This window comes from Mus pahari, chromosome X (assembly GCF_900095145.1).
Source record: "Mus pahari chromosome X, PAHARI_EIJ_v1.1, whole genome shotgun sequence".
NCBI lineage: Eukaryota > Metazoa > Chordata > Mammalia > Rodentia > Muridae > Mus > Mus pahari.
The window spans coordinates 1,666,351-1,680,499 of record NC_034613.1 but is presented as its reverse complement, the minus strand read 5'-3'; the positions used below and the strand labels follow the sequence as shown (position 1 = coordinate 1,680,499).

The following is a 14,149-nucleotide window of genomic DNA, read 5'->3' as shown; positions in this document are numbered from 1 at the left end:
TTAACAGGTCAGGGGGAGCATTCCCAGGGAAAGGGATCTTTGACAAAGAGCAGGCATAGGTGAGGAAGAGAGTGATGGGAGATCTGCAGAGCTGGGAAAGAGGCGTCAGTGTGGGTGTCCCGAGGTGAGTGTGCTGGGTATGTACAGGGTCAGCAAGGAGTCTTGTGTGGTTGGAGTGAGGTGAGTGGAAGGGAGAGAACTGGAGGAAGGTCAGACGGGGCTAGTTGGCTTGTGTGTTTACGACATGGTGAAGGTTGGCTCTTCCTCTAAGTGTAGAGGAAGCCAGAGGAGTGTTGGGAGCAGAACATTACTGTTAGGACTTAAGAGGATCTCTTAGATGGCTGAATACGGAATAGGGGGTAGAAACATGGGATGGAGACCAACCAGGGGTAGGCAACTACAGTAGTCCAGGGGACTGGGACTGGTGCTGGTCCTGTTGATGGAGTGGTGGTGAAAAGGTGGATTTGGGATTTTTTTTAAAAAAATGCTGCTAGAGATGGGGCCCATCCACTTGCTAGGAAGTGGTTTTTTACCGATGAGCTGCACCTAACCCTTTTTATTTTTTTGACAAGGTCACACTTGTAGCCTAGGCTTGGAATGCCATGATTCTCCTGCCTCAGCCCCTTGAGTGCTGGGATTACAGGCAAACATCACCATATCCTGCTTGAAAAATGCTTTGGATAGATAACCTGCAGGATTTACTGAAGAATGAGACTCTGAGGCAAGACCAGAGCACAGTTGATACCTAAAGTGGGCGGAGAGGATGGAGTCCTGAGATCACTTGCTGCCTTGAACTTTCAGATGAGAAAAAAAGTTCTACCTTCATTATGTCACTATTCTTCTGCTACTTGTAGCTGGACATATTCCTTTCATGACCCTGGACACAGACAGGAGGAGCAGAAAGACTGTGGGGGCCTTTCTGTTAGGGGTGTTATGAGGGTTAGATAAAAGCACCCCCTGAACCTGGCATACGGCAAACAGTAAGTCTTATTAAGTTAGTAAATGGGAGTGGGGGAATGTGTGAATGAACATGCTGGAAAAATCCAGGCCATTCCCATAGGAGGTGCGATCTCAGAGGGAGAATGGAAAGAATTCACTAGATGAAAGAAACAGATGGGACAGCACTCTGAGCAGAGGAGATGGGGAGATGGGGGAAAGAAAGCCACTGTAGGGTGCAAAGTGTCAAAATGAGCAAGAAGGGCAGAACTCTGATTTGAACGTACATTAGCTGATAAGCGTGTGATGACATACTGTCAGAGTCGGTATGTGCTAAGTGTGAGTTGGAAACAGCTAATTCTCCAAAAAAGGTTCTATTTTCTATTTTGTGATCGATTCATGCAATGGCGCCAAGTCCTGAAGAACAACAATGCTCAACTGGGGACTTTAAGGGACAGTTAAGAACGTTCGTGGCTAGTTGCATTGGTCACAAAAAGGTGTGTGTGGTGGTGTGGGGCCGGCAGGACACACCCAGTAACTGATAGAACTGTTTTGCTTTGGTCTCACAGTCCGGTGCAGTCTGGGCTTTTAGGGGCTCTGAGAATTCGCGGAGCCATGGGGAGTCATGGAAGATTAGGGAAGGGTAAAGCCACCCCCCAGAGGTCCGGTCTTATAGGCTGACTGAATTCGGATTCTGTGCTCAATCACTCAATAGCTCAGGCTCAGCCTATGCACCTTCTTCCATTCAGACTATTTATTGGCTACTCATGCTTTCCTTCACAGCCCCTACACTACCATCCGTGGGTGTGCGTTCTCATCTTGCCTCCAAAGTTTCCTTCCGGTTACATTTCTCTAGTTTCAGCTTTGGTTAATCCCACACTGGCACTGTCCTTTGAGATAGCACAGCCTTCACCCTGCCTCCCCATCTCTTTCTCGCTCCCACCTTCACTCCTCACATGCCTTAGTGCTCCCCCCACCCCCGCTACAGCCCCGCCTCCGTGTCTGCTCACACACAGCCTTCCAGTCTGTTCAGTCTCTGTATTGGCTAGATCTACCCTGTTACCGCCTCTTGAAGCCATAGTGTGCGCTCGCAAGACTCCCCATTGGCTCATTGCAACCATTATCGTCATTCTGTCTCTACATCATTCGCGTGCAGTTCTCCATTGGCTGTTCATTTTATCTTTCTTACGTCTCACCGCCTACGCAACCTGCGGATCTCCCAGTTTTTGGACCTCTGGGTTCGCTCCCCGTTGTCCCCATTGCCTATAACCATTTCATCTTCCCGCCGCCTACCATGCCACTCGTGCTCAGACTTTCCCACTAATTGTCATACTCCTGCTAGCTACATCTTCGGGCCCGCATTAACCCTACTCAGGCCTCTCCATTGATTCCGTTATCATCCCGCCTTCCTTACCGCCCACGCTCGGGCGTCCTCATTGGTTGCTAGCTTCTCCTGCTTGTCAATCACCTGTACGTCACTCCCGCGTGGCTGTCCATTGGCTGTTGGCCGTACCTGTCTCTAGCTCACCGCCTACGCTCCACTGGAGCCCCACCCCCCCCGTTCTGGCTTTCTCATTGGCTGCCCGCCTTTTCAGGCCCTGCCCCCGCCGGTCCCACCGCCGGTGCCGTCGGTGCCGCCGCCGCCGCCGCCGCCGATATGGCGCGCACGGCCCCTGTGGAGCCACCGCTGCGGCATCCCGCGCCCCCGTCGCCGGCTGCGGGAGAGCCCCGCGCCTCGGCTGAGGCAGCGGTGGCCCCGCGGAGGGTGCTGTTCGCTGACGAGGCCCTGGGGCTGCCTCTGGCGCAGCTACGCCGCTACCGGCCGTGGGGCGGGCCCGGGGCGGGCAAGATGGCGGCGGCGACCGGGCAAGATGGCGGCGGTGGCGGGGCTGATGAGGACGACGATGGCGAGGATGGGGATGAAGGGGAGGAGGAAGAGGAGGCTTTTCCCGATCCCTCTCCGCCGTGCCCCGTTCCCGCCGGCGGGGGGTTTTACCTGGTGCCCACATTTTCGTTGCCGCCCGCGCCGGGCCGTCTGGAGCGGTTGGGGCGCGTGATGGTGGAGTTGGAGGCGCTGCTGCCGCCTCCTGGAGCGGTTCCCGGGGGTTCCGGGGTGTGGGTGCCTGGGGGGCGCCCGCCAGTGGTGCGCGGGTTGGTGCGCGTGCTGAACCGCTCCTTCGAGAAGGCGGTGCACGTGCGGGCCTCACACGACGGCTGGGCTACCTTCTGCGACCACCCAGCCCGCTATGTCCCACGCAGCCCGCCTGGGGCAGGAGTGGGAGGAACAGGAGCAGGAGATCCCCTCCTGGATCCCGGGCTAGGCCTGGGCCCCGGCCAGATGTCAGCCTCCTCACCCGACGACGGTGGCCGCACTGACCGCTTTGCCTTCCAGCTGCCCTTTGCTGAGGGCGCGGGCGATGGGGCGCGCCTCGACTTCGTGGTGCGCTATGAGACCCCCGAGGGCACTTTCTGGGCCAACAACCATGGCCGCAACTACACTGTCCTGCTCCGGATCGCACCCGCTCCCACACCCACTGATGCCGAAGGGCTGCCCCAGCAGCAGCAGCTGCAGCAGCTGGAGCCACAGCCTGAGTGCCAGGGTCCTGTGGAGGCTGAGGCCAGGCAGCTGAAGAGCTGCATGAAGCCGGTGAGGCGCAGGTAATGTCTGCCAGCGCCACCTCCACCAACACAGGGCTGGATGTAGAATGGAGGACAAGCCTCCCATCCCAGCAGTTCCCCCTCCCCCAGGCCTGCTCTCCAGGACAGGCCGGAGGGTGCATTCGGTCAGAGAGTAGTGGAGGCCAAACATGTGCTAGGCACTGTTTTAAATTCTGGGGTATCGTCCATTTATCGAGTTCCACTATAAGGCCCTGAACAAGACAGACACCTTCCCTGTCCCCGACCATCCCGCAAGGCTCCTCTGGGAAACAGAATGCAAAAGCAAACAAGCAGATAAGATAAATAGGGCTAAGGTTAGTGCTGAGAGGAAAATACTGTAAGGCTCTGGAGGGAGTGGCTGCTGCAGACGTGTTGAGGGTGAGCTCTTGTGAAGACACCCAGACTGGGATAGCGAAGAGTTATGGACGAGCGAGTTGGTAGAATTTGGACCAGGTAGGACTCTTTTTGAGGAGGTGGCATTTAAACTTGAGTCCAGAGTGGTACAGAGCAGTGATGCACATACAGGGGAGGAAGATGTAGATAGTGGGGACAGCAAATTCAGAGGTCCTGAGGTGGATCTGGGTTTCGTTTGACTGTCAGCCAGTGTGCTGGAGTGGGGAGAACATACGGTGCAAAGGTGTGGACTAAGGGTCTCCCCGGTGTGGGGAGTCGAGTCTGATTCCTATCTGCCACAGCAGGAAGCCAGAGTTAGAGAAACTGGTTGAGGAAGTGGTGGTACTTGGCTTTTTAGTTTCAACCATTTCTGGCTTTGAAGTCTATGCATACTTTTTTTTTTTTAACTGTTCCTCTGGTAGTCTGAGTGGAGTTTAGGGAGTGAGGCTATATTCTCACATAAAAACATTAGCCTTGGCAGAGGTGGAAACAGATGAGAAGTGGACTTGAAGCTCACATTCTTTTTTTTTTTTTTGCACACCTGTTATAAACTGACTGATGTAACCCTTTTCTAGGTCTTTGCCAGGGCTATACGTTTGTCAAGGGCAACAGCCAGGCCTGATGCCCAGGGTCAGTTAGATCCCCTATGAAATGCAGACATTTTCCTGCTCCTAGGAGAAGTGGGAAGGGGAGGTTGCCCCTTTGTCCCTTGGAAGCTGCATGATGGAGCAGGGTGCTGTGGGGTCTGCTGGTTGTGGTAAGGGTTTAGCTCTTCGTGGATGGACCTTGAAGCAACCCTAAGCCTGCCACTTTTCTAGTGTGACCGTATCCAGTTCTTAGCTGCATCGTGCTGTAAATAACCACCCTCATCTGTAAAACAAGTCATTATGGCACATACCGCACAGGAGGAGTAGAAGCACTCAGGATTACGCCTAGTTCAAAGTAGTGCCATAGTGGTGCTAATTAGCATCGATGCTTTGTACAGTCCATGTATCCTTTCCCAAACTCAGCTTTGTTGTGTGGTCATTGGTCAGGGAGGAATGGCTTTCCCATTGTGTGGTTGAATTGGATGCAGCACCTGTAGGCAAGGTAACTGAGGCATAATTGTAGCGGTAAGTGTGGGCAGCATTTCCTGATCTCCGTTAAGAGTGGTAGGGACATCTCTTAAGGTCAGCTGGATGTGCTGTTGATTGTAGGCGCTATACTGAGTCCTAGTTAATGGGAAATGGGGGGGAGCTTGGAGGGGTGCTCTAGCTAGCTCAGAGTCACTCAGCTAGTAAATAGCCAGGCCAGTGAGGAAATGTTAGGGATGCTAGTTTAAAAACAAAGTTTGCATTTCACTCTTGGTGCTCTTAGCTCTTCCTTTCCCCCTTGTACCTGTTATGTGTGCTTCATGTTTTATTGAGATATACAGAAGTGGACGGTACTGACCCCAAGTGCATGGCTCGGAAGAAATGCACAAATGTATGCACTTAGGTAGCCGCCACCCAGTTCCAGTGCCCCCAGAATCACCTGCATTTCAATCACTTCTCATTCCATCGGCAGTTGTGGGAGCCCTTTCTGGAAGATAGGACAGTTGGGTACTGAAGTTTGGTCATTTTCAAGAATGTGAAAGGAAGGGAACAGACAAATCAAAACTTTGCCGTGCCAAGGTGGGTGGAGAGGGTGTTTTTCTTTTAAAAATACATGGGTGGTTTTAAGGAGAAATTGAAGTAGTTCATTTAGACAATTGTTTTGGTAGCTGGCCCCATGTTTGTGGTTCCCAACGTGACTTGAGATGTTATTTTAAGTGGGCAGATGGCTTTTTGATAGCTTCTTTATCTTTTGATCTCAGCTCTTGCAAAGGGGAGGCTGGTGTGCACTGCTAGATCAGCGATAAGGTTTTCTTTGTAGGTCGGTGGCTTTCCTAGCAAATACATTTCAACTTATTATTGTTTTAAGGCCTGTGTGCTGCAGCTGATTTGAAGTGCTGTTAAAGAACAGCTACCCCCTGTGATCTAGCCCTCTGGGGAAATGGTGGTGGACCTCAGGGGATCCCTTTTCTTATCTGTGGGAGGCCTGCTGTAGAGGGCTTCAGAACTGTTGGCCGCAGGCCCACTGTGCAGCTGGCCCTTGGCAGGTGGGGTCAGAAGAGATGATTGGCAGCCATGAGGATGTGGTCCAGAGGCTGAGCTGGCTGCTTTCCCTGGCTGGCAGGACCAGGTTTTCAGTACTCAGTAGGTTTAGAGAGAATCCATCGGCAGCATTTGTGGTAGAGCCTGTTATGTGCAGAGCACAGTGCTAGGAACAAGCAGAGAGAAGATACAGACTGGTTTTAAGACTCCCAGGAGCTTGGGGTAGAGCCATGGGGCAAGGGTTTTGTGAGGCCCTATCAAGTGACACGTGGCCAAGCCCCTTTTCCTTGCTGGGCACTTTGCTGAGTATTTTTGTATAGTTTCATTTGTGCTCAACAGTGGTTTCTGTGAGCTAGATTACTTTAAATCCCTCTTTTCTGGGTGAGCACCAAGGCTTTGTGTGCTCAGTGATTGGACTGGCATGGGAAGGAGCCCTTCTGGTGTGTCTTGGCTTTACACTCTGAGGAGGTACCCTATTCCTCTTAAAAATAAAGACCAACAAAAATCTGGTTGGCCCTTATACACCCTCACTGGTGCCTGCTTCGGCCTCTGTTAGCATCTAGTCTGGCTTTATATTGGTTTCTGCTCCCAAGCTCTTGTCGCCACATCCCTTCTCCTGCTTTGGGGTTGTCGCTCATACTGTTTGCTTCACCAAGAATGTGTTTCCTGTACCCCTCAGATTCTCCTCACGGAGACTCCTCAGTTCTAAGAGGGTTTCCTTAGGGAAGGAGGTTTGTACAGCTTAGCCTCTAAGTCCCCAGTTTTATTCATAGCACTGGTCAGCAAGTCAAGCTGGAAAATGCCACATAGGCTAGCATGTGAGCCTTCCCCCAAGTTAAAGGCCACCTTCCATCCTGCCCCATTGTCCTGTGTGTCCTTTGATCCACCCTGGGCTCCTCTTTCATGGGATCCTTTCAAGTGTTCCTTACACTTTGCCTTCTGCTTCATCAAACACAATAGAAACCATAAGCATGGAATGCCTGCTCCTTAGAGCCCCCACATCTGAACATTGTAGGTGAGGAGGGGGTCCCTTGTTCCCATTTCAGGCCAGTTTCTGTTCTTGGCTCCAGAACTTTTCTTTTCTGCCATTTGTCCAGATGCTGCAACCCTAAGCCCCGTTTGTCTTTCCTCAGGCTTTTTTTCAGGTCTGTCTCACCTGGTCCTCTCTATTGACCTAGCCTCAGGCCAGGGTCTCTCTCTTAATTGCTGAGCCACCTTGCCCTTTGCCTCTGGTCAGTACTTATGATCACCCTTGTCCCCCTACCCTGAAGAGTCAACAGCACTTGGCTTTGTCTGCAGTTTTATTAGTCCCTGGCTTTGGCCACACTGAGAGGTCCTGTGGCTTTCTTCTTGAAATGGCTAACTGCTCCTACTCAGGTCCCCTCTGGCTTTGGGACCGCCCTCTACTTGCTTTCTTCAAAATCTCTGTCCCTTTCTCCTTGTTCTGTCAGCCTCAACTACTAAACTTGGTGTCTTTGCTTGACTGAGTCCTTAGTTTTCTCAAGCTTGGCTGTCTCCCACTCAGTGCCCCCAAACAACCTCTTATTCCATAACCACGCATACTTGCTTTCTAAGCATCCTTAAGCCCTTGCTGATTCTAGTCTGCCAGGGCCTAGTGTTCTAGCATGTTCCTTCCTTTTCTGAAGGCACTGGCTTCCGTCTGTGGTAAGGCCTTTATTAGGGGATTATCGGGTGATTGCAATGCTAGACTGTAAGCTCCGTGAGGGGTAGGGACATGCTCTGCATTGGTGACCACTGTATTTTCACAGGCCTGCCTTAGTGCATGGCACTTAGTAGGTGCTCAATAAATAATTTGTTGAAAGAATGAGTTTGAGTATTTTTTCAAATGTCTCCACATCAAATTCTAAATTTCATTGCTGGGTTTGCTCACCAGTGTGTCTCCTGTCACTATCCCTGATGCACAGGTTTTAGGTATACCTGTAACTGAATGGGTAGCTAAATTGGCAGCCTCATAGAAATGAGAACAATAGAGTTGAAATGGGGTGGGGTAGGGACCATCTAAGTGGTCTGGAGAAAGGATTTCATGAGAAAGTGTCCTTTTGTTCTACAGAAAACTGGTAGGCCATCATAGTTAAGGTTGTGGACTGGAGGCTGCACACCAAAGTGGCAAAGCAGAGATCTGAGCCTGTGTAGTTTTGCTAGCGCTCCAGTTGAGAAGTGCAGCGCTAGGCTGCTGGATGGGGCCTACAGCTGGGAATGGCCAGCCAAGTTACTTCCTTTTTTCAGAGCCCCAGTGCCATTCCGAAAGACTTAGTTTTAAGCACTTTGCATGTTTCCTCAGTCCATTCAGCAGCTCCCTGAAGTATTGCTACCATTTCTTCCTTATAGATGAGGAGACTAGGGCACAAGAGGTGAGGAAATTTGTCCCGGGTCACAGCTGGTACGTGGTAGAGCTGGGACTATTCAACATTGCATTTTCTGGCCATTTATTGAGATGCAAAATGAGTTTGCTGGCTTCCAACAAACATTGACAAATGGTATTGGAAGTAGGCCAGCACAGTTTGACATGCAGTAGAGGTGAGTACTACTTTGAAGAGTTCTCAGTGTGCCTGTGTCTGTATTTACTCGTGAATGTGCTGCCTTCTGAGGTAAAATGGTTTTCTCACCCTGGGCTGTGACCACGGGAGTGTCAGTTAGATGAAGCTTGAGGCATGGTAAGCTGCCCCACAGTGCACAAGTCCTAGAGTTGGGGCTGACACTTGGAGAAGGCAGGACAGTCCTACATAACTTGATGTCACAGCCTCCTCACCCCACCCCCACCCCCAAAGCACATGACTTAAGGTGACCAGAATTCCAAGTATCTTGAAGCAACTTTTGGAAGCCACGCCCTTCCCCCCCCCCCCAGACAGCATCATCAGATTGTCTCCATGGGAGCTGGGCTGTGCGTGTTTCCCTTTGGGACTCAGCACATGACCCAGTTTGGGCAAGCACAGTTCTTTGAAACTTGGTGTGCTCATGTAGGACCCAGACGATGATAGTGGCGGTGGTATTACTGACTCTCCTTTGCCTTTTTCTTGGGGGCTTGTTAGTCCTCATTTGCTCATTCATTCTTTATCCCTGCTAACTCATCATTCTGTTCTGTCTTGGCTGGCCTGGGCTGGGGCCATTGCCACCACTTTCTGAAGTCTTATCCCCTGGTCTCCAGGTACTCTCTGAAGTCAAGTAGCTGTTGAGTTTCTTTATGGTGGGAAGAACTTTCACACCCAGTAGAGTGGTCCATTCTAGGTAAGGTGGGCTGGACTCATTCACAAGTACTCAAGGCATGCCAACACATTCCCAGCACTGTGTGTCCTGGCCCACTGTGTGTTCACTGCCCCCGAGAGAGGCTGCATGGCATTTGTGGGACAGGTGCCAAAAGGTTTTATTCTTGAAAATGAACAGGCACACCGTATGTACAGTTTTGTTCTTGATTTCCTTCCATTTTTCTAAGAACTGTTAACTGATCGGTAAGTCTGTACACTTACACTCTCCTCATTTTGATTGCAGTCACAGCTGCTTCCAAAATTTTACTGTGAAAGACAGTTCAAAGGTTTCTCTCCCCCCTCTCTCTCTTACACACACACACACACACACACACACACCCCTCTTTGCCTACTGTCTGAGACACTGTCTTCAAAGTGGGGCCAGTTTTGGATGTTATCAGTATGCAGTGTAGTTATTGAGGATAGAGACAGTTCCTTAAATCATACTTTCTACATTTGGAAGAAAGAAAGGTTGCTGTTTGAAAGGATACATGTAAACTTTTCAAATGACTTTAATGTAGTAACAAAAAGGCCCATGGTGGAGGAGATGAGCAAGTCTCCCCTGCCCCCAGCTTTTCTTTCCAACTCTTTGAGCTGACTTTGTGGAACTTGAGTTGGGCTGATATTTGAATGGCTTCAGCTGTGGAAGGGGTGTGAAGCTGAAGAACATTTGTGGAATGTATTTCCCTTCCTTCATCTGTTTAGAAGTCTCTTTTCCTGCTAGGGGCTGCCGCCTGAGTTCTCTTCACTCACATCTATGACTTACCAGAAGCTTGGTTTGTACACATGTCAGGGTTGAGCCAGATTATGGGCAAGCTTGTATAGACCTGTCTCTGTGAGGAAGGGCTGGCTTTCTGTCCACTTGAGAGTGTTCTTGAAAACTAAAGATTTTTTTTTTTTTTACTACTTTAGTTTTACTTTAGAAGATAACAGTAAAATAGGGTTTTGGTTTTTTTTTTTTTTTGCCTTGTTTTTTTTGACAGAGTCTCATTGTATAATCCTGGCTGTCCCTGGAGCTCTTTCTGTAGATCAGGCTGGCCCCGACCTCAGAGATCTGACTGCCTCTGCCTCTCAAGTGCTTGGTTTAAAGATGTGTGCCACCACTGCCCAGCTTCAGTAAGAAAATTAAAAAAACAAAACAAACATAAAAAGTTATCTCTGCTAGGTAAGTCATATGAGCTGTAGATTCAAAGGTCTGGATTTTAGACCCATTGAAGAGACTGGTTCAGGTCTAAGGTAATTTTTCCTGAATTTTCTTTTCTCATCTGTGTTGTGTTGAAGTTGTTGGCTTGGCTCCTAGAGTCACCTGCCCCAGGCTCTATAATATTCAGACTGAAATACCTCTGGTGGGATGCATGAGTCCTAGACTATAGAGGAAGACTGAGGGCCCCTTGCAGAGATTCCAGACTCTAGGTCCTTATGTACAGTTTTAAGTTTCTTCCTCCAAAGTGCTGCTCAGAGGTTCGCATAGCCACGCTGGTAGTGGTCTAGCCATGCGTACCATGGAACTGTACGCATAGTGAGTATGAGAGTAAAGAACAGGTAAAAAGCCTTCGTGAAAGGGAGGGAGGGAGGGAGGGAATGTATGTGTCTGTTGTAGGTTCTTCCCTCTCTAGATAGAGCTGGGGATTGAGTTGGGTACAGTCACATAGACTCTTATCTAAACAGTATCAGCTTGTTGGTTAAAAATCTGGGTTTTGATCCTGCCTGCATAATTTTGAGTCATTTCCTTAGCCTCTGCTTCATCATCCATAATATGGGGATAGTAGAACTGGCCCCACTTCAAAGGATTTAGAAGTGCCTCCCTCAAAGTGAGGATTAAATCAGTACATGTAAGACATGTAGACCATTGGCTAATACCACAGTACTGTGCATAGGCCTGCTAGCGACATTCTGTTTTCGTGAAGGTGATTCTGAGTAGGTATTTTCTCAAAGTTGCAACTTTTTTTTTTTTTTAAATAAGTGTCAACCGTGTCCTGTCACCTCTTAGGAAGAAAAGTTGTGATTGTTTCAGTTTCCCTCAGATCTCTGTATCTTGTAATCATTGCTTTCTCCCTCTGCCTCATTTGTGAACATTTGATACTCACTAGTGAGAATAAGAACAGTGATCAGTCCATGATAAAGTCACGCTCCTGGTCAGATCTGGCTGAAGTACTTGGTTTCTGTTACTCGGGGAATCTACCTTAGCTGGCAGAGGAACAGTTGGACCAATAGATCTCTCCCATTGATTTACTTACTCCTCTGTTGCAGGCCAGAGAGCTGGCTTTGATCCTTATTCCTCTTGACTCCACTATACGCTCTATGTTGCCTGCAAGGGGGTTATGGGTCCTGGCAGGCTGGTATGGGGACCAAGGAGGGGTGGCGTAGAGGACACAGGCTGTTCTGACTTCCTTTCTGATCTCCATTTGTCTTCTCTCCTCCCCTCTGCTGCTTCCTGTGTCCCTCAGTCTTTTATGTCCGCCCTTCTTAAAAAAAAAAAAAAATGGCTTCTGTGATAACCAGAAACAAACCCTAAAGAAGTGATCCAAAAGTGCCTGTTGATATTTGGTTTATAACTATAAAAGAAAGGAAAGAAGCTAGCTACTCAGTCGGAAGGGAATGGCTATATCAATAATGTCAAGGCCATTTGATAGAAGCACAAAGCAGCCGTTTTTTCAATGTTTGCAAAAGTCTATAATGATGTTTCATACTGTTTAATGGACAAAGCCAGCTGTGAAAGTATGTTTGCGGAATCTAAATGGTTTCAGGGAATGTCTGGAATGAGATTTTCCAAATAGTAACAGTGGTTGCCTCTGGCTCATATGTGATTGTTTTGTTTCCTGGATCCTTATGTTTTTCTGTCTTTCGTAAAATTTCTACCATGATTGCGCATAGGACTCTTATGACCAAAGGACTGAGAAACGGGGCGGGGGGGAGGGGAGAGGAGGAGGAAATAGCAGCTATCAGGTGAAGATGGGTCATCACAGAGGCCCAGAAGGTGCCTCTGCAGGTGGTACAACTGACCTCTCAGGGTGTCATATTTCCGTGCTGTCTTGTCTGCCCCACAGGCCTTTTGAGGAAGAGCCAAGGATGAGGAGTGCGGACGATAATAGCCTAGCAGGTAAGCATCAGCTGGCATTGAGAGTTCTAGCCTTTGTAATACTTTGTTTTTCATGGTGCTGGGGCTCTCTGTGTGCTAGGCAAATACTCTGCTCCCCAGCTATGTCTCCTAACCTTTCTAGTGGCCTTTCACCACTCCTTTTTCCTTGTTTCTATATAAAAAGGAAAAAGGTCACCTCTTCCTTAGACTGTCACAAAAAGCTTCTAATGTGAACTTCTAGTTAATGGCAGAGAGAAGCAGAATTAGGCTGCTTGTACCTGTCTTGCTTCAACATTGCCTTTCTCTCTCGCAGAACATCTGGATGTTCGAGAGCCACTGGGTCCCCTGTTGGCCCCTACCCCTCTCCGTCCGTGGCCCCAGATGACACTTCAGGTGAGCAGGCCCTTGTAACCTTGGTGCGAGCAGCCAGATAGGAAGCTCACAGTGTGACCACAATTGGACCTACTCTTACCTGTCCTAGAAGTAGGGGTGGAGGTGGGAAGTGATATCACAAAAACCAGAATTTGATGGGGGTAAGGCTTTAACTATTAATTAGCAAACATTTAAGGGAAGACATGTCATGTGTGATAGACATTGGAAACACAGCCCAAGTGGCATCTGTATGGGGATTACATGTTAGGGCAGAGACATGTTGTAATAATGGTTTAAATGTGAGGCATTTGAGCTGAAGATGAATGCTTAGGTAAAATGGAGGGAGGGAGGGAAGGAGAGAGGAACGGAGGGAGGGGCCTGAGAAGTGAGGCTTGAGAAAAGAGCATTCCAAGTCCCAAAGGCAGGGCCTCAGCTACTGTCTGTTAGAAACAAGACTCATGTGACAGGAGCAGGAGCTTCGTGAAGCGAGGGGAAGTAGAGAGGGGGCTTGAGAGCTGAGGTCAGGGAAGTGGTAGGGAACAGATGGGGTGGGGCCATGGGAATGAAGGTGAGGACCTAGGCACATTTACTCTTAGTGAAGAGTCTAGGGGCAGAGGGAAGAGCAGAAGAGGAATGTGACCTGCTGTGAGACACTGTTGGAGGGGGCGGGGACTGGGGCACCAGGGAGGAGAAAGCTGCTGAACCCTGATGCTGTTGTCAGGGAAGGAGGAGACATTTAAAGTGACTCTGCTTTAACTTATGTCTATAAGAAGTTCAAGCACATTTATAATGAACCCACATCACCCAGCTTCAGTGCATATTGGCATGTGTCAATTCCTACTTACAGTGTAGCCCCCTCCCACTTCCTATGGAAGTATTTTGGAATAAAGAGAGCCAGACATTGTTCAACTCATGAAGGTTATAGTTTATTTCTTAGAAAGATAATCCTAAAAGAAACAAAACAAAAACTACCAATGATTTATCATAATCGTAGCTCCAAAAATTAACAGTATTCCTTCATATCAATCAAATGATTAGATTAGTGATACGATTTTTTTTTTTGTAACTATTCCCAGGGCTCAAAGTGATCTGTCGTCTTGTCTTGTCTTGTCTTCTCTTTCTTTTCTTTCTTTTTTTTTCAATTTATTTATTTATTTATTTATTTATTTATTTATTTATTTATTCTATGTAAGTACACTGTAGCTGTCTTCAGACATTCCAGAAGAGGGCATCAGATTACGGATGGTTGTGAACCACCATGTGGTTGCTGGGATTTGAACTCAGGACCTTCAGAAGAGCAGTCAGTGCTCTTAACCGCTGAGCCATCTCACCAG

At 48.9% G+C, this 14,149-nt stretch overlaps 1 protein-coding gene across 2 annotated transcripts in view; it reads left to right on the top strand.

Annotated features, from left to right (window-relative positions):
* The first annotated feature begins 2,563 nt into the window (after window positions 1–2,563).
* Window positions 2,564–14,149, top strand: part of Ppp1r3f (protein phosphatase 1 regulatory subunit 3F) — a 15,843-nt gene continuing 4,257 nt past the window's right edge. For both annotated transcript variants that reach the window (XM_021187525.1, XM_021187526.1), the window contains exons 1-3: window positions 2,564–3,594; window positions 12,412–12,464; window positions 12,757–12,836. In XM_021187525.1, the coding sequence (XP_021043184.1) occupies window positions 2,594–3,594; window positions 12,412–12,464; window positions 12,757–12,836 (1,134 nt within the window). In that variant the 5' untranslated portion in view covers window positions 2,564–2,593. The remainder of the gene's footprint in view (window positions 3,595–12,411; window positions 12,465–12,756; window positions 12,837–14,149) is intronic.